This window comes from Marmota flaviventris, chromosome 1, assembly GCF_047511675.1.
Source record: "Marmota flaviventris isolate mMarFla1 chromosome 1, mMarFla1.hap1, whole genome shotgun sequence".
In the NCBI taxonomy this organism is placed as follows: domain Eukaryota; kingdom Metazoa; phylum Chordata; class Mammalia; order Rodentia; family Sciuridae; genus Marmota; species Marmota flaviventris.
The window spans coordinates 212,478,294-212,498,982 of NC_092498.1; the positions used below are offsets into that span (position 1 = coordinate 212,478,294).

The following is a 20,689-nucleotide window of genomic DNA, read 5'->3' on the forward strand; positions in this document are numbered from 1 at the left end:
GTTGTTTCAATACCTTGGCTATTATCAGTATTGTTGCATTTAACATTAGGCACTAATTTCCTTGGATATATATATCCATAATGGGATTGTGGGATCATTTGGATGTCCTATTTTTAATTTTAAGAGGAAACTCCATAGTGTTGTTCTCCAGATGGCTACCAAGTTTTGTTCCATTCAGCTGTGTACAAGAGTTTTGTGTGTAATCTCAGTGATTCGGGTGGTTGAGGCAGGAGGATTGCAAGTTTAAAGCCAGCCTCATCAACTTAGTGAGGACATAAGCAATTTAGCAAGACCCTGACTCGAAGTAAAAAATGAAAAGGGCTGGGAATATGGCTCAGTGGGTTAAATGTCCTTGGGTTCAATCCCTGGTGTTAAAAAAAAAAAAAAAAGTGTTGTGGTTTCCTTCTAATACTATCTTGATTTTTTACAAAAGCCATGAGGTGATATTTCTTTGTGGTTTCAATGTTCATTTCCTAGATGTCCAGTGATTTTGAGCATCCTTATGTATCTGTTGGCCATTTCTATATCTTCTTTGGAAAATTGTATAGTCAGGCCCTTTACCCATTTTAAAATTGGATTTTTCTTTTGCTATTACATTTAATGTACATTTATTTCCTTATGAATATATAGTATTGTTAGCTTATAATTGCATATGTGGTTTACAAATATTTTCTCCAATTATAGGGTTGCCTTTTTAATTTGTTGTTTCCTTTGCTGTGAAGAAAATTTTTGTTTGATGTAGCTTGCTTGTTTATTTTTACATTTTGTAGACTCTGCTTTTGATGCGAACTCCAAAAAATTGCCAAGACCAGTGTTATGATGCTTTTCCCGCTGTTTTCTTCTAGGAGTATTATGATGTCATGTCTTCAGGTTTATGACTAATCGATTTTGAATGGGTTTTTAATTTGGGATGACCAGCACCCCACCAGGGTAGGTTTCTGCTCAGGAGGTGTGAGCCACCTGAGAAAATAAAAAGTCTGAAATAATTAGTAAGTTAATAGAGACAGAGCCAGAAATTAGGTAAAACAGAGCGCCTAATAGGACTTCCAGTCCTGATAGGAGCTGGAACTGAACAACTGAAAAATGGCCCAGATTCTTTATTTAAGAGGGCATACATTAAAGGCAGGGATAAGGTCTCATTGGGAAAAGTCTTGCTTCTGGGTGTGGCAGGGGTTTTGCCACAAACAGGTCGATTGGCATTATGGCAGCCACACCTATTTCCGAGAGGCTGTGTGACTCCAGTGGGTCACCCCATCTCTAATGCTCTGCTGAACTTATAATGGAGCTGGGAAGGAAGTCACATGAACCAGGTCTTCTCAAACCAGCAGGGTTGCTGCTGGGAGTTCCTGGTACCAGGCTTTCTTACCTAATGGCTTCAACGTTGTTTTAGTTCATGCACAGTTCACAGATGGGTCATGGATGGCTTCCGGCAGGTTTTTGAGTGTGGTATGAGGTGGTCCAACAGAATTCTTTTGCATGTGGATATCTAGTTTTCTCATTACCATTTTTTGAACAAAGTATCATCTGCATCTTATATTCTTGGGATGTTTGTCAACATTAGTTGTCCATGTGATCATGGGTTTCTTTTATGCCAATATCATACTGTTTGTTTCCCAACCTCCCACTCCCCAGTACTAGGAATTGAACTGAGTGGTGCTCTACCATTGGGCTGTTCCTAGATTTTTATTAACTGTGAGGCAGGTCTCATTAAGATTCTGAGGCTGGGCTCAAACTTGCAATCTTCCTGACTCAGCCTCATCACACTTTGAAAAGTGTGATGCTTCCAGTTGTTGTTCAAGATTTTATTTATTTGTTTGTTTATTTATTTTGGCCTTTTGGAGCCTCTTGTGGTTTGGAATGAATTTTAGGAATTTTAAAATATTTTTGTGACAAATGCCATTGGTATCTTGAAGAGGATGGCATTACATGCCTAGATCACTTTTGGCAGTAATGGGTATTTCCACAATATTAACAACTCCAGTACATGAACATCTGTTTACTTGTATCTTTAATTTCCTTCATCAGTGTTATGTTGGTTTCAATTTATGAACCTTCCATCTTCCTAGTTAAGTGTATTAGTATTTTACTATTTTTGATGTTATTGTCAGTGAAGTTGTTTTCTTAATTTTTCAGATTGTTAATTGTATAGTAACCACTGCTGACTTTCTGTATTGATTTTGTATCCTGTCACTTTCCCGAATTTTTTTATTATTTCTAACAGTTTTTAAATAGGTTATTAGGATTTTATGTATTCAAGATCATGTCATTTGTAATTTTCCTTCTTTCCTACTTTAATGCATTTTATTTCTTCTTGTTTAGTTGCTGTGGCTAGAACTTGTAGCATTATGGCAAATAGAAGTTGCAAGCATGGATACTCTTGTTCTTGATCTTAAAAGAAAGCTTTGAGCTTTTTGTCATTTAGTTATGATGGTAGCCTTGTTATATATCGTCATTATGATAGGTACATTTATTCTATACCCAATTTGTTGGTAACTGGTAACATGAAAGATGTTGAATTTTGTTAAATGTTTTTTTTTTGTTTGCATTGATGTTTTTTTCCTTTCATTTTGTTATGTGAAGTGTGACATTTATTCATTTTTGCATATGTTGAATTACCCTTTCATTACAGGCATAAATCCCTGTTGGCCATAGCATGATACTTTTAAAAAATGCTTCGAATGTGAATGGACTGCCAGGCATGGTGGTGTATGCCTCTTCCCAGTGATTTAGGAGGCTGAGATGGAAGGATCTCAAGTCATCCTCAGCAACTTAGTGAGACCCTGTCTCAAAAACTAAAAAGGACTATCAATGTAACTTAGTAGTAAAGTTCCCCTGGGTTCAATCCCTAGTATCCTCCCCTCAATGTAAATGGACTAAATTCGCCCACAAAGGATATAGGGACTGATTGCATCAAAATCTAAGACACATCTGTATAGTGCCTACAAGAGACTCCTTTTACCTTTAAGGATATAAGTAGATGGAAAGTACAGGGATGGGAAAAGACATTCCTTGCAAATGGAAACAAAAAGAGAATGGGGTATCTGTATTTGTGTCAGTCAAAATAGACTATGCTAAAAACTGTAATGAGAAAAAAGGAGATTATAGATGGTGAAATGGCTATTTCGTTAAGAGGATATAACAGTTGTGAGTCAGCTTTTGGTCACTGTGATAAAAAACTTGAGAAAATTTACTTAAAGGAGGAAAGTTTTATTTTGGCCTATAGTTTCGGACTTTTCAGTCCATGGTCAGTTGTCCCTATTGCTGTGGGTCTGTGGTGAGACAGAACATCATAGCAGGAGCCATGTGGAGGGCAGAGTTGCACATCTCATGACACCTGGAAAGTAGAGAGAGAGAGAGAGAAATGAAGGGTCAGGGACAAGATATTGAACCTTGAAGGACACACCCTGTTACCTACTTCTTCCAGCTGGGCCCCACCTGCTCAAGTTTCTACCATCTCTCAGTAACAGCAGTAGCTGGGGTGGTGTTCAACATGAGAATTTGGGGACATTCCAGATCTAAAACATAAGAAATTGTTAGGTATATATGTATTTAACAGCTAAAGGAAGTATAGAGCTGGGTGCAGTAGAATCCCAGCGGCTCAGGAGGCTGAGGCAGGAGGATTGCAAGTTGAAAACGAGCCTCAGCAAAAGTGAGGAACTAAGCAACTCAATGAGACTGTGTCTCTAAATCAAATATAAGAAAGGGCTGGGGGTGTGTGGCTTATGGACAAGTGCCCCTGAGTTCAATCCCTGGTACAAAAAACAAAAAACAAACAAACAAACAAACAAACAAAAAACAGTATAGAAAGCAAGAAACAGAAGTTGAGAAATAGGTAGCCACGCAATAGTAGTGTCTTAAATACCCCACTATTCAACAATGGATAGACTATCTGAAGTGAAAGTCAATAAGAAAATATTGGACCTGAACTTGACTGTATATTAAATGGATTTAATTGAACTTTACAGAACATTACATCCAAAAGTAACAATACACATTCTGTTCAAGTGCACAGGGGATATTATATGTTAGATCTTATCATTTTATCACTGTTGTCCTTCATTAGGATCAGAATTCAACTCAATCTTACATTGCCTTGATCTTGAGCCACAAGACCCACACTAACAGTGCTTTTTTAATAGGTAATAATGCATATTATCTATTTGTATGTCATATAATTACTGATGAGTTTGATTTAATTCAATTTTTTTTTTTTTTTTTTTTTTTTGTGGTTGTGCTGGGGATTGAACCTAGGGCCTTGGGCATGGTCGTCAAATGTATACCACTGAAGTACATCCCTGGCCTACAACAGTCATCTTAATGATTTTAATTTTTCCCCCTTTAAAAAAGTAATTGATATCCCTTGTTTTCTTTAAATTTTTTTTTTTTTAGTTGTAGATGGACACAATATCTTTATTTTTATGTGGTGCTGAGGATCGAACTCAGTGCCTCACATGTGAGAAGCAAACGCTCTGCCACTGAGTCACAACCCCAGCCTCCTTTTCTTTTTTCCCCAACATTTTTATTGTTTCATTATAGTTGTACATAATGATGGAATTTGTTGTTACATATTTGTACATGCACACAATATAATAGTATACCTTGGCCAGAATCACTCCCCAGTACTCCCACCCCTTTTTATTAATGGATTTTTTTTTCTCATTATTTTTATTCTTAAAGTCTGGAATTTATGTGCTTCATTACCTTAAGACCTTTCTACTTTTAATTCTTAATATCTTTTTTTCCTTACATAGTATACAATTTTGATCAGTCTTTTCTATGCTCACACACAGACTCCCTCCGGCAGAGGGGCGGAACGGAAGTGACGTCACTCGCGGCGGTCTCTTCCGGCGTAGGCTCCGCGCGACCGTTCATTTTTTCGCGTAGTCGTGGTTGCTCTCGTGGCTCTGGGGAGGCGGGCGGAGGGAAGCTGGACCGAGTAGTGTAAGTGCGAGGGCCACACGGGCCTCGGGAAGCGGCGACCGTGCGGCCCGGAGCCGGTGCGCGGCGTGCGGCGAGGCGCTTCCTCTGGCCGCGTTCGAAACGGCTCCCGCTTTTCTTCCCACGCCTCCCCCGCGGTCCCTGTGGCTTACCCCGGAGGAGAGGAGTTGCGCGCGGTGACGTGAGGTGGGCTCGGGGCCGCCGCGAGCAGTGAGCCCCGGGCGAAAGTTGGCGTCCTCCTGCAGTGCGAGCCGGCGTTTCCCCTGAGCGGCGGGCCCTCGGGCACACCCGTTAGGGGCAGTGGGGGAAGGTGGAGAGTGGGGCGTGCACGTGTCTGCTCGCGGACGCGCGCGGCCTGCGCGGCGGGGGTCGCTGGAGAGGGTGCCCAAGGGACCACACCTTTGCTGAGGCTCTGGTATTACCCGCAGGTTTCCCGGAGGGGGCTTGGGCGGTCGGTTTGAAGGAAACACGCCCAAGGGAAGAACTTACTTATTTGACTCTGGTGTTGGCCACTAGTGTATCTTGTTTTCCGTGTGGTCCTGGGGTCGAACCTGGGGCACTCGTGACTCCGCTACCTCCCACTCCTTCCCATTGTTTTACTGAGACAGGGCCTCGCTAAATTGCTGAGGCTGACCTTGAATTGGGATCCTTCTGTCTTAGCATCCAAAGTCGCTGGGAGGATTACAGGAGTGTTCCCCTGCGCCTGGCCCAGCAACTCAGCCAAACCGTCTCAAAAAATAGAAGGGACTGGGGATGTTGCTCCGTGGTAAAGTGCTCCTGAGTTTAGTTCCCAGTGTGCGTGTATGTTTGTATGAATAACTACACACAAATTAATACACAGATACACATATGTGAATAAATACATCAATCAATCAAATAAATGTTCCAAAATCTGAAAATTTTGAAATTTGAAACCCTTCTGGTCCCAAGCATTTTGGATACAGGGTTTTTGACTTGAAACATCTAACTTTTAAGGGAAAAAGACGTGTTTTATTATGGTTCTAATGTATGTGAAGAGGTTCGGTTTTGTTTTATATTTTGGGTATCTGTAGGAGATTCCCTAGAGGATTTTTTAAAAATTTATTTATGAAACCATCGTCAGAAAAAGTGGAGCAATATTTATTGGTTAGGGCACTTAAAATGGAGTTAAGAGGCCATGTCAAACCAGGAATTAGGCACATCCACAGCTGACCTTTTGAACTCTACTTCCTGCCCATACCCATCTGAATACATGCTGGACTTGGCTGAACTGCAACTTTGGAAGGAAATACACTGGCCTTCCTAACAGTTTGTGAAACACCCCCTTTGATTTCCTGAGAGTGCCCAACTCCTTTCTTACAAGACAGTTTGATTCTTGCTGCATGAGCGTGTAATTAACAACCTCCTTAAGTTTAAACTATTGAATGCATCCACTACATCTCAAACCTAGAAGTACATTTTCAAGACCGCTTGAATTTGGTATCTCCCTAATTCAACCCTTTACCACCAAATAAATTCTTTTTTTCCTCCGCTAGGTTGAATTTTCACCTCAGTGAACAATTTGAAAGGAATGGTTTTCAGATGATGGTCCAGTAGTTGACAGTAAACCCACACATGGGACCTCTGGATTGCCTAAGGCTTCTGTTGTTTCCTGGGTCCCATCCTTTATTAGACCAACCTGGTTAATGGATGGAGAATAAGCTTCTTCACATATGATGGTTAGCAGTGCCCTTTTCATAGTCTACACACTCCCATTATTGTTCAGTTATTCCCAAGGGACTTTCCCTGTAGTCAGTGCATCTGGGTGAGGAGTGACTTCCTTTAGTATTCTGGCATCTGGCAAAAGACTGAGGAAGCCACCCTGGTGGCTGGTAAAATACATCAAAGGGTCTATATTTGTCTCCTTCCTGTTGTGAGGTGGCCTCTGAAGCAGTGCCAAGCTTATGGGTTGTGGTTTCTGTGACCCAGAGTGTAATGGGGAGCTGGGTGTGGAGGGAGGGTTACAGGCTCATTTCCAGGAGAGCCCACTAGGTGGCTAGTTTTATGTTGTTACTTGGTGAGTAGCTGGTGGTCAATAGGGACAGTTTCTCGAATTAGAAGCCCTGGAGGAAGTAATAGCCACCTCACATGGTTCAGAACTCCAGGATGCATTTAAAAAGGTGGTCAGAACTTCTGTCCTGAAGGAGTTTTTTCTTGAAGGTACCAACAGGAATGTCTGTTGATTTTAGTTTGGATGCCAAATTTCTAAATGATTATGTTGCCACAAGAATTCAAAAAGTACTAGAAGATACAGGAGTTCTGTGTCCTTCCTGAGTGATGCACTCAGAGTCTCCTTGGAGAACGATGTTATCAGCAATGTCACACAGTGTTCCTGCTGAAGGAGATGACATTAAGATCTTGTTTGCAAAGATGGTGCCTTTGTGTAGTCCTCAAATCATGTATTGTGTCCTTTTGGAGGTGGGGGCAACTTATAGCTGTTAGGCCTAATATTTACTGTGTATTGACTGAATAAAGTCAATAAATTTTAATATTGGCCAAAGGAGTCGGGCACAGTCGTGCTCACCTGTAATCTCAGTGACTTGGGAGGATCTTAGATCTGAGGTCAGCCCAGGCAACTTACCAGTTCAATCCCCAGTTCAAATCTAATTCTGCCCCCCTTTGTTTCCCCCTCCTGGCTTTCTTTTTAAATCAGTAATCTAAGAGCTAGAGGCCTACATAGCACTGGCTTTTGCTCAGTACTTAAGTTCCTCTTCTTTTTTTCCCCTCTTGAAGTTGTCGCTGCCTAAAATCCAAGGCTTCACTCTCTCCATCCCACTTTTCTTTTTCTTTTTTTCTTTGAGCTTCCAGAAGTGGTGGTTCTTGGTTTCTGTCTCTGGCTGATAAGAGGAAAGGGTAAGGGACCCTGCCCTCTAGGCAATTGTCTCTGGGTTGTCCAGACTTTAAGATAATCAGTCTCTATACCTCTACCCCTTTCCTCCTTTTTAAGAAAAACCTTTTAAATGGTTTTTATCTTTAGGATGGATAAATACTTTTTCCTCTCTCCTTAGGTGTTAAGTGACAAACTTTTGGTAGCCCCACATGGCCCTTATATTGTGCATTGCTTCCCTTTGTGGTTTCTGTTGCCCCATTTTTAGGCAGCTCCCTCTCTAGTGTGTCCCAGCTGACCTCTTTGGGGTTGGGGGTGTAAAGCAACTGATGCAAATGACAATAGAGATGACAAGCGAGGTGACATCATATTCTCTGTGAGGTTGGGAAAGTCTAGTGACTGTCTAGGTGTTGCCCACTGACTCCGGGGGTAATCAGCTTGCTAGTCTCCCCATCCTACTTTGCTAACCCTGCCTTAAAAGTGGTTTCCACTTCTCCCCAGTAGGTCAGTCAGCTTGAGCAAGTCGTGAGTGTGGTCAGCTTCTCTTTGACACTATTTCCTTTGGGCAGCAATAGTGTTACAGAGCATGGGCCTTCTGCCAACCTGGGTCAGCTTGCAGACCATCTCTTCATCCGGATTCTTTTGCATTCATGCCAGAAAAATATCAAACATGTTGCTCATTGTTATAGACAGGCATGAGTTTATTAGAAGGGATAGAAAAGGGGAGAAAGGGACACTTGAGGGTGAGGGGGTCATCTCTGAGAGAAGAGGGACAGAGCCCCCCCCTCCTGCCCTCAAGACCAGTAGGGTATTTCTTTTTCCTTAATGCATAGTTACTGTAGTAAATGGCTGCAGGTCCCGTTGGGGGAGGCGTGAGGGAAGCTTTTTCATGTGGATAGTTCTGATTATTATTTCTTTTCATGAAGGTGTCCTAGGTTTGCGAGTGACCTGAGTGTAGAAATTGGGTGAAAGGCTGTGACTTTTCACTGTGACTCAAATCAGGTTTTTGGCTATCAGCATTGAGACTTTTACTTAGATAAATTATTCAAGTACACAGGTTAGCAAACAAAAGACCCCAAAGAAGACTTACTCCCCCACCCCCACTTACAGAACAGTAATTCATACTCTGATTTTCACTTGAAAAACTAGGTGACACTGAATTGACTCTGGATGTAATTTAACCTGTTCAATTAAATTTTGTGTTTGATTTTCAATGATTATAAACAGTCTTGTAGCAACTGAAAATTAGCTTTAATAGCTGTCTTGGAAGCTGTTTGATTGTCAGACCTTAAATTGAACTGCAAGTCAGAAGATCTGAGCTTGTTATATTCTCACAAGTCTGCTCAGAGGAATCCATCTCTTACCACAAAATCTTGTAATTATGTAGTTAGTTCTGTAATGGTTAAGGATAGCATTTACTTGGAGAACTTCTTTTTTTTTTTCCTCTTGATATTGGGGATTAAACCTAGAGGTGCTTTATCACTGAGTCATATCTCCAGCCTTTTTTACTTTTAAACTTTTTTATCTTGAGACAGGGTCTCACTAAGTTGCTTAGAGCCTCACTAAGTTGCTGAGGCTGGCCTCAAGCTTGCGATCCTCCTATCTCAGCCTCCAGAGCCATGGGATTATAGGCCTGAGCCATTCTGCCTGGCTTTGTTTGTTTGTTTGTTTGTTTTTAGTATCAGGGGTGTTTAACCACTGAGCCACATCCCAAGCCCTTTTTAATTTTTTTTTATTTGAGACAGGGGCTCTCTAAGTTGCTGAGACAGGCTTTAAACTTGCCATCTTTTTGCCTCAGCCTCCTGAGTTGTTGGGATTACAGGCATGCACCACTGCACCTGGCTATTTACTTGGATTTCTAAGGCAAGTTCTTTATCACAGTCTACCACAGACAGTACCTTGGTTGATATGATCCTGCCAAATGCTTTTTTGGGCGGTACCGGGGATTAAACTCAGGGACACTCAACCACTGAGCCACATCCCTGGCCCTGTTTTGTAACTTATTTATTTTTTAAATTTTGTAACTTATTTAGAGAAGGGTTTCACTGAGTTGCTTAGTGCCTCGCTTTTGTTGAGGCTGTCTTTAAACTTGTAATCCTCCTGTTTCAGCCTCCCAAGCTGCTGGGATTATAGGCATGTGCCACCATGCCTGGCTCTGCCAAATGCCCTTTCTATTTTAAGAAACCAGCTCTAGGGCTGGGGTTGAAGCTCAGTGGTAGAGCCCTTGCCTAGCATGTGTGAGGCACTGGGTTTGATCCTCAGTACCACATAAAAATAAATAAATAAACTAAAGGTATTGAATCCATCTGTGATGAAAAAAAGGAAGAAGAAACCCAGTCCTAACCAGATATGGTGGTGCACATCTGTAATCCCAGTGACTTGGGAGGCTGAGGCAGGAGGATTTAAAGTCCAAGGCCAACCTCAGGAATATAGAGAGGCACTAAGCCACTTAGTGAGATCCTGCCTCAAAAACTAAAAAATGGCAGGGAATACAGCTCAGTGGTAAAGTACAAAGCACCCCTGGGTTAAATCCCTAGTACCAGAAAGAAAGAGAGACAGACAGACACAGAGGGAGAGTAAGGGAGAGAGGGAAGAGAAATGAAGAAAAGAAGAAACCAGCTATATGGTCAGGCCCAAATGCTTGACTGACCACTTCCAAATTCTGATCATTGGATGTCCATCTTTGGCAACATTGTATCAGTTCTGTAGGAGGAGGGTCCTGTGAGGAGACAAAAAATGTCACCTTGATTTATTAGGAAATATAAAATGAACTCTAATAACATATATCCTCGAGTTTCTAAAGATGGCCATACTGGTAAGGAGCCTTTTCCACAATGCTGGAAATGGTGTCATTGCAGCCCACTGGCAGGTGAAGTTTGGTGGGTTGCCTGGGCCAAGGTAGGCAGCAGCCCTCTGTGATGCACACAAGCCCTGGCTGTTGGACTCGCAGACCAACCAAGGGAATCAGGGTGCAAGGGCACTTCAGGAGGTCATGGGAATGTTAGATGAGCTGGGACTGATACGTGAGGGCACAGGACACAATGTCTGTGTTCCTACCATTCGCACTTTCTACCCTTGCACTTTCGAGTAATTTAATACATTTCCTGAAAACTGAGATTTACATTGTCATTGACAGTTATTTAGGTATAATCTAGAGGATAGAACCCAGGGCCTCTCATGTGCTAAGCCAGTTCTCTACCTTTGAGCTACACCTGCTGCCCTTATAATCTAGGTATACTTTAGCAGTGTTGAGAAGGATCTCAGTTGTTTGTCCAACAGTTATTGGATGCCTTGCATGACTTAGGTGCTATGCCAGGTCAAGGGGGACATTGGTGTCCAAAGGGGATACAGTGCTGTACTATGAGATGCAAAAACTCTCCAAAGGAAAGGTGATTGCTATGTCACATGACATCATCCAGTAACATTCTTAGAGAAATAGAGTTCATTATGATGCCAGATTTTTTTTCCCTCAAAAATATTAAAGTTCAATGTGTATCCACCAAATAATTTTGTTACAAGATATATCAAAGTTCTTTGCAGACATCAGAAATAGACATGAACATCATTCCAGTGGGAGATTTTAATATTTTCTCCCAAAATGTTTCTTTAAACAATAGAGAAATGTCAGGATGTACATTTGAGATAGATGAGCACAGCACCTACTGTACATATACCGGATGTATGCAGCATGCAGAAACTGAGAGCACAGGAGATGATGTGTGAGAATGGACTGGAAGGTGCAAGAGGGTCTTCTAGGGAGATGAACATGTTCTGTATCTTGTAGGCTTTTGCTTACTCAAATGTATGCAGTGGTCAAAGTTCACCCACTGAATGTGTGTTTGCTTATATATTAATCTCAATTTTTAAAAGGTCAACTATTCTTTGGAGTGCCATCAGACTACACATATTTGGGCCTGTTTAGCCTAAGGATCTCCAGGTTGAGACTTGTGGTGGTTGGTACAGTTTATACTAGGAATCTGGGTAGGTGGTCTTTGTAATCCAGTGTCATTTCAGAGTTTCTGTCTTATAGAACAAGCTTTGGATAATTTTTGTGAGGTTGAATTTGGTTCTTAGATAATGAACTATGCAAACTTCATTATTTGTCATCATTTGAATACCACGTAAGTCAGTATGTGGGTTAATATTCTGTGCTTGACTTACTCATGATTGTATTTTTATTAAAATTAAATGAAATTTTAGGGGCTGGGGATGTGGCTCAAGCGGTAGCACACTTGTCTGGCATGCGTGCGGCCCGGGTTTGATCCTCAGCACCACATACAAACAAAGATGATGTGTCCGCCGAAAACTAAAAAAAATAAATAAATGTTAAAAAAAAAAAAAAAAGAAATTTTAAAATACGGTTCTTTAGTCCTAGTTTCATATGAAGTGGTCAGTAGTGACACATGTGACTAGTGATCATTGTTTCACAAGGACATGTCTAAACTGACTTCTGGTTACGTTGAGAATACATGTTGAGCATTCCTAATCCAAAAACCTGAAATCCAAAACTTTGTGAGCATATGGCTGAACCCAGCCCCCCACAATTCTGAAATCTGAAATACTTCTGGCTCCAGATATTTAGATAAGGAATACTCAACCTCTAACAACAGCTGTAATAGATCTGGTTTCAGAGACAAACGCAATTGCATTCAAGTCCTCATTCACTACTTCCTAACTGGATAATACTGGACATTACCAGCATTCTCTAAATCTAAGTTTTTCAGCATTCAATAGAGATGATAAGGCCAAATACAGTGGCACACACTTGCCATCCCAGCAATTTGGGAGGCAAAGGCAGGACGATTGCAAGTCCACGGACAGTATGGGCAATTTAGCAAGACCCTGTCTCAAAATAAAATTTAAAGTTAAAAGGGCTTGGGGTGTGGCTTAGTGGTAGAGTGCTCCTGGGTTCAATCCTCAGTACCAAAATTGGGGAAGGTAATATTATCTACAGGATTGTTAATGATAAGTGATCGTTTTTTTAAATTTTTTTTTTTTTTTAAGTTGTAGATGGACACAATACCTTTATTTTGTTGATTTCTTTTTAGGCAGTGCTGAGGATCGAACCCGGTGCCTCACCATGCTAGGTGAATGCTCTACTACTGAAGCACAACCCCAGCCCAATGGTAAGTGATCTTATATACATAAAGCTGCTATTATAACTTCTGAGGTCTAGTCTTTAATAAATAGCAATTGATGTTACTAATACTATTGTAATAGATTTTTTTTCAGTCTTTCACATATGCCATCTGCAAAGAGAGCTAATGTTTAATTATTAATAATTAATATTTGTTGATTGATGATGATGTGAACAGGACTAAGTTAACCCTGAATAAAGAGGAGTGAAGATGGCCACTGTTGGTGTAGCTTCATAGCTGTCCTGCAGTGTTCTCTGAATCAAGGAAAGAATCATTCAGGCACATAACACCACCAGTGTCACAAGATGGCAGCCATTGATTTGTCCCATGGTAAGTCCTACTGATGATCTTGTTCAGAGACTCTCCTTCAGGTTCTCCCTGTATGGAGTCCAGTGCTCTCTCAGGAAATGTAGTGGACCAGGGAATCCTATGTTTTCAGTCAACCCCCCTGGTGTATATATTCTGGGAAGAAATGCTGTAGAAGCTTCTTCATGATTTAAAAAAAAATATTTATTTTTCAGTTGTAATTGGACACAATACCTTTCTTTTATTTATTTATTTTTATGTGGTGCTGAGGATTGAACCCAGGGCCTTGCACATGCTAGGCAAGGGCTCTACTGCCCCAGTCCCATGATTTTTTTTTAATTGGTACATTATAGTTGTACATAATGGTGGGATTTGTTCTTACATCTTAGTGCATGCACACAATATAACAATACAGTTTGGCCAGTATCACTCCCCGGCACTTCCCCCCCTCGCTCCCCTCCTCCCACTCTTTCATGAGTTTTATTGCTATGGGCAAATAGTCAATCTCTCAAGGCTATAGCTTTCCTTATGTATAATGAGACTACTATCCTTTTCCTGTTTGGGCAGCATGGCATATGGTCTCCTTTTCTGGCTCTATGTGAGGCAGACTGCTGGCCTCATACAGGAGTAGTGTGTACTTAATGTCAAGTGTGCAGGGTTACGTGGAAATTTCAAACTAGGATGGAATGACTTCTAGACATGTAAATTGTGGGAATTATGGGCAGCTCTGAGTTCTCATGCAGTGTTAGCTTTTCATTGCTATAATCAAAATACCTAGCAGGAACAATTTAGAGGAAGAAAAGTTTATTTTGGGCTCACGGTTTCAGAGTTAATCCATGGTTGGCTGGCTGACTGCATTGCTGTGGGTGCAAGATATGGCAGAACTCCATGGTCAAAGAGTGTGGTGGAGAAAGTGGCTTAGCTCATGGCAACCAGGAAGCAGAGAGTGTGCAGGGAGCTAGGGACAAGCTGTAATCCCCAAGGGCATGCCCCTCACCTTCAAGAGACCTATTTCCTCTGTCCATGCTCCACCTGCTTACAGCCATACCTAATTGTTTATTTAAATTATTAATCTATCAAATGGACTAATCTGATAATTTCACCCCTGAACATTGCCACAATTACCTAACACATGAGCCTCTCAGGGGATACCTCATATGCAAACCACAACACATACCTTATTTCTTTTCCCTGAGGTCTTTTGTAGAGGGACCCAGTTTGCCTTCATGAAGAAAAGACAGAAGCAGAAAGGAAGATGACTGTCTGCCTGCCAAACTGTATGCAGAGCATGTATCCTTGTACAAAATCCTTGTACAAAATCTTGATCATGCGGCTAACAAGGTGACATGTTTTCTTCTACTCATAATCATCTTCAGAACTTCTTATTTTTTGAGGTGGGTTCTGAGAGGTGTTTCTCCCTCTGGAATTTTTTGTGTGTGACATGTTGTCTAAGCTGATCTCAAGCATCTGGGCTTGAGCAATTCTTCCATTTCAGCCTCCTGAGTAATTGAGACCACAGGTATATACCACCATGCCTGACTTCCAGAACTTCTTAAAGCAAATAAAGCACCGCTCAATGACTTAAGTCCCTAGTTGAATTTCCCCAGGGAGTAGAGCCACTTATTGGCATGAAATCACCCTAGTATTTCATGAAATCACATGAAATACTAGGAAGACTAGTATTTCATGTGTTACTAATTAATGTTCCCTTATGGTGCTGACTACATGTTTCATATTTTGCTGAGTGCTCTGACAATGATAAGCGAGATGAAAGTGTTGTTTATCTAATATTTACATGGTACTCAAGAGTGTGCTACAGTAGAGGGAAATAAGATGAGCACCTACTCTTGTGTTGAGAGAAGATCACATATAAGAAGTGCCATTCAAGCCATATAACTAGAGGAGATGGACAGTGAGTGAGTGTGCATAGAGAGAAGAATTCCTAGCATCATTGAACCCTGGGGTAGACAGTGAGAGACCTCAGAACTCTTTTTAGGCTTTGGTCTCATTTCCTCATTTTCCAGTGGCCATTGGTGGATGTGTTACTTGGCTCAAACCAGCATGTGTGTGATGGTTTAGGACTTGGTGACCTTTGATGATGTGGCTGTGCACTTCACCCAGGAGGAGTGGATTTTACTGGACCCAACTCAGAGAAACCTGTACAAAGACGTGATGCTGGAGAACTATGAGAACCTGACCATAGTAGGTAGGACTACCATAATTCTGTGTAGCCTCCTAGAAAATATATTTTGTATGTACTTACTGTGTTGCAGTATCAATGAAGTCAACTCTGAATATAGTAGGAAATAATAGAGACACAGCCTTTATCATAATAGCTTTTAATCTGTGTGGTGGTTCTCAAAATGTGGCCTAACATACATTACCTCAGTTTCCACCTTTCATATACTCAGAAACACAGTTAGGGCCCTGTCATATGTGTCCAAGAAATTCTCCAGGTGACTCTTACACGCTGTAAGGTTTAAGGATCACAGGCGTACTACCTGGGAGTGTGGCTCAGCCTAGCATGCACAAGGCCCTGAGTTCCATCCCTACTACTGCAAAAAAAAAAAAAACACCAAAAACAAAAACAAACAAAAAAACAAAAACAAAAAACAAAACAACAACAAAAACAAAACAAACAAAACCAATCAGGTGTGATTTTCATTCCCTGTGAGAATGAAGATCACTGTTTCACTCTATTTCCTATTTGGATTAAAAAAAAAAAAAAAGAAGGTCTTAGTGCTTTGTAAATGTGAACATAAGCCTGAATTTGGAATTTTAGGGGTCAGAAACAACTAATTTTTATGGGACACAGGCAGAGAAGATACTTGTATTTTTAAACTTTTTGAAATAATTTCACTGCTTTCATTAGAGCTGTGGTTCCTGAATCATGAGAAGGTTTATCATCTCTTCCATTAGCTTTTTCCATGAATATGTCTTTCCCTAGGTACAGAATGTCAGCTCCTCAAACCCAGCCTGATCTCTTGGTTGGAGCAGGAAGAGTCAAAGATAGTGAAAGGAGGGGTTCTCCAAGGTAAGTGTTCATGGACAATACTCCTGGTCAGTAAATTCACTATAAGTATAAAGAAGAAACTTTTAAAGATGCACTTGAGGGCTGGGGATGTGGCTCAAGCGGTAGCACGCTTGCCTGGCATGCATGCGGTCCGGGTTCGATCCTCAGCACCACATACAAACAAAGATGTTGTGTCCGCCGAAAACTAAAAAAAATAAATAAATATTAAAATTCTCTCTCTCTCTCTCTCTCTCTCTCTCTCTCTCTCTCTCTCCCCCCCCCTCCCTCCCTCCCTCTCTCTTTAAAAAAAAAAAAAAAAAGATGCACTTGATCTCAGAAGCATCAGATCATTTTTATCAGAAGTTAAGAAATCTTCAACCTTCTATACTCTTTTACTCTCTGCCAACTTAGACTTTTCTGTAATCTCACAATATAACCTGTTGCATTTCTTCATTGTTTTGATGTATACTTCTTTATGTTTGTCCCCTTCCAAGATAAATGTTCTTTGTGTTCACCACCAATTTTAACTTTCATAGGATCAATTGGTAATAAATCATAAAATTTTGATGCCATGTCCTTATCTTTGCCAGATTTTTGACATAGTGAAAATTGTGAAATCTTTTTTTTTTGCTTTATTATGTTTAATTTGGAAATAAGTGCAAATGATCTCTACCATTTTCACCTCCTATCTATCATTTCTGTGTCCAGACCCTTATATTTCTTTTTCTCTTACTTTAGAATGGAAAATGGGACTTAAAATCAAAGGGGCTTCACTTCAGCAGAATTTTTTGAGGGAACAGATCTCCAGTGAGATACTTAGGGTAAGACTAACAAGGGGGTATTTCTAATTTTCTATATTTAAAGAAGATTGGGAATTCCATTATAGAAAATCAGAACAAGAGAGATTTGAGAGAAGTAGCATTGACCTAAGAAGGAGCAATGGCTCTAGAGGCAAAATAGGAATATGAATTTGGGGGTGCCCCAAACCTAACATGAAACTTGTTGCTCCCAAGTTCCCACAAGTACACATTTCCAGATATGTAACTAGATAGTTTTTAAAAGGTTGTCACTAAACTGTAGAGGTCTTTTCAAGTTTAGAATAGATGGCAGAGTATTCTGGCAAAGTAATCCCAGCAAGAGACCAAGGCAGGAGGATCACAAGTTTGAGGTCAGCCTTGGAAATTTAGTAAGATTCTGTCTCAAAGAATTAGAAGGGTTGGGAATATAGCTCAGTGGTAGAGCACAGGTTTAATTCCCAATACCATGGGGAGGTGGAGAGGAAAAAGAAAATAAAAATAAATCAATAAGCCAGAAGTGGTGTTCACTTATAGTTCCAGCTACTCAGGAAGCTCAGGCAGAAGGTCACTTGAACCCAACATTAAAAGCCAGCCTGTACAATATAGAATCTGTCTCTTAAAAAAGAGAGAGAGAGAGAGAGAGAGAGAGAGAGAGAGAGAGAGAGAAGCAGAAACTGTATGCAAATAATGAAAATTGAAGAAATGGAGATCATCACAATTTTCAGTTTTCAGGTGCATGTAATCTATTAATGAGTCTGAAAAATACTTTAACCATTATTCATCCCTTTATGAACAGGCAAGAAGGCACAATGGAGGGGAGCTCTGTGACTGTAAGCCATGTGGAGAATTTATCAGTGGACGTACTTGCCTTACATCACACATGAGAATGCAAAATACAGGGACCACTTCTGATTGTGATCAACATAGAATAGACTTCTTTCCTTTGCACAAGAGAACCTCTCCTGAAAAGAAACTTTTTTTGAATCATTGTAGGCAAACTTTCAGCTTGCCTCCAAAAGCTGTTTACCAGAAAATATGCACTCAAGATAAACCCTTTGAGTGCAATGATGGTGGGAAAGCTTTTGTTGATCCACTACACCTTCAGGCCCATAGAAGAACTCATAATGGATACAAACTCCTTGAACTGAAGGAATACAGGATGGATTTCATTCACTCCACTAGCCTTGCTGTGTGTATACAGACACACAGTGCTGAAAAACCCTACAAGTGTAAGGAATGTGGAAAAGACTTTAGATATTCTGCATACCTAAATATTCACATGGGAACCCAAAGTGGAGATAACCCCTATGAATATAAGGAATGTGGGAAAGCCTTTACTAGGTCTTGTCAGCTTACTCAGCATAGAAAAACTCACACTGGAGAAAAACCTTATACATGAACAGAATGTGGGAAAGCTTTCACTGTTTCTTCTTGCTTAAGTCAACATGTTAAAATTCACATTGAAAACAAACCCTGTGAACGAAAGAAACATGGGATTGTTTTAAAAATGTCTTCATACCTCACTGAACATGTAAAAAAACCACACTGCAGAGAAACCTTTTGAATGTATGGTATGTGGAAAATCCTTCAGAAATTCCTCATGCCTTCATAATCAACCTTCAAATTCACACTGGAACAAAACCCTTCAAATGTAAAGACTGTGGCAAAGCCTTCACGGGGCATTCTGGCCTTAGGAAACATTTACCAGCTCACACTGGAGAGAAGCCATATGAGTGCAAAGATTGTGGGAAAGCCTTTGCTAGATCCTCCCGCCTCAGCGACATAAGAACCCACACTGGAGAGAAGCCCTTTGTATGTTTCAAATGTGGGAAAGCATTTGCTGTTTCCTCAAATCTTAGTGGACATCTGAGGATTCATACAGGAGAGAAGCCCTTTGAATGCAAGGAATGTGGGAAAGTATTTACACATTCCTCCAGTCTTAATAATCACATGCGGACTCACAGTAGTCAAAAAACCATACATATGTCTACAATGTGGGAAAGCCTTTAAGTTTCCCACATGTGTTACCCTTCACATGAGAATCCACACTGGAGAAAAACCTTATGAATGTGAGCAGTGTGGGAAAACCTTCAGATATTCAAATTCATTTCAGTTACATAAAAGAATTCACAGTGGAGAGAAATCCTATGAATGTAAGGAGTGTGGGAAAGCCTTCAGTTCTCCCAGTTCCTTTCACAATCATGAATGAAGGCATGTGGAATAGAAACTGTCAATATAAGAAATGTGGGAAAGCTTTATGGTGTCCCTGTTTACTTCAAAGATTTGGGGAAAAAAGAAAACTATGAATGTAAGGAATTTGGAAATATCTTCACTCCTATTTCAGGTCTTAATGAACATGTAAGGTGTTGGGGTTTTTAGTCCTTGTTCCCTCCTGACCTGCAGGAGAGATAGGGAGAACACACCCCAGCCAGGACAAGCCAAGAAAGGAGACGGCTGACTGACCTCCCGCACCCAGCCCTCCCTTGCTGGAGGACAATCAAACGCATCAGGGAGACCAGTCAAGGCTGGAGCTCATTTATTGAGGAAGCACACACAGCTAATATAAGGCACAGGAGCCAATCAGGATAAAGATCAGCAGGGTGAGGAGAGTTCAAGTGTACACCCATTCTACAGGCAGTAAGGGGAGACACGAGCTGTCCACCAGGGCAGAAGGGTTCTGAGCCTATCCTAGAAGTGGTCCGATTTTTCATCACAACCCACGGTAATGCCTTCTGGCTGATCACCAGGTGCCATCTTAGCCATGTGCAGCCCCAAGACCAGGAAGTGAGCATCAGTCTGCAAGTTAGATTCCCTTTTCTCCATCATAGATTTCTATTTCTTTGATGTGACATGCCCTACATCTCCCCGTGCCCTACATCTCCCCCTTTTTGTTTTATTGGCGGGTGTCTGCTTTACTCGAGAGTGTGCCTGTCTTAGGTTGTCCCCCTCTGGGGATCTTATCCGTCATTGACTACCACTCTGGCTCTTCAGGCAGTTCACTGCAGGGTCAGCAGACCCAATGGGACACCTCAAGGAAAGGAAAGGAGATGACTTAGGCCTATGAAGAAAAACCCTCTTGCCTCTGACTTACACCTGCACGTTCTGGTAGGGGCCATGGCCAACCTCATAGGGTTCCTAGTCAGTATCTTGTAAGACAGCATATCGCTGCCGGACCACCATCAATTGAACAGCTTTGGCTCGATCCTTGAGAAACTGGAGGAGCCTGTTGTTTATACAAGGTCCAAATGTAAATACAAGAATTATAGTAACCAAGGGGCCTACCAAGGGGAGAAGGTAAGGGAGCCACCCATTTAGCCCAGTCCATAGAAGGCTTGATTACAGCTCATTCTGACGGTTTTCAAGGTCCTCCTGTAACCTTTTAATCTTATCTTGAACAATACCAGAGCGATTTGCATAGAAGCAGTGCTCCTCCTGTAGGAACAGGCATAATCCTCCCTCTCTGGCGGTAAGCAGGTTCAGGCCACAACGGTTTTGGAGGACTATTGCAGCCAAGGAATTGAGATTGCAGGTCCAAGATAGTGCCGGCAACATGGTGCGTATCATCTTTCATCTGCTGAGAAAGCTTATTTTACATCTGTAAAGAAGTACCAAGGCCAGCAAGACCAGTTCCTATCCCGTGGCCACCCCCAGA

General features: G+C 41.2%; 1 protein-coding gene across 1 annotated transcript; it reads left to right on the forward strand.

The window, feature by feature from the left end:
* Positions 1–4,888: 4,888 nt before the first annotated feature.
* On the forward strand, positions 4,889–19,293 carry LOC114107853 (zinc finger protein 266-like). Its single transcript, XM_027955327.2, is given in 11 exon segments — positions 4,889–4,941; positions 12,832–12,909; positions 13,099–13,251; positions 14,424–14,621; positions 15,307–15,433; positions 16,175–16,261; positions 16,979–17,061; positions 17,834–18,571; positions 18,573–18,650; positions 18,652–19,008; positions 19,010–19,293. Coding segments are annotated over 8 exon segments (1,755 nt in total). The 5' UTR covers positions 4,889–4,941; positions 12,832–12,909; positions 13,099–13,251; positions 14,424–14,573; the 3' UTR covers positions 19,247–19,293.
* The last annotated feature ends 1,396 nt before the right edge of the window (positions 19,294–20,689 follow it).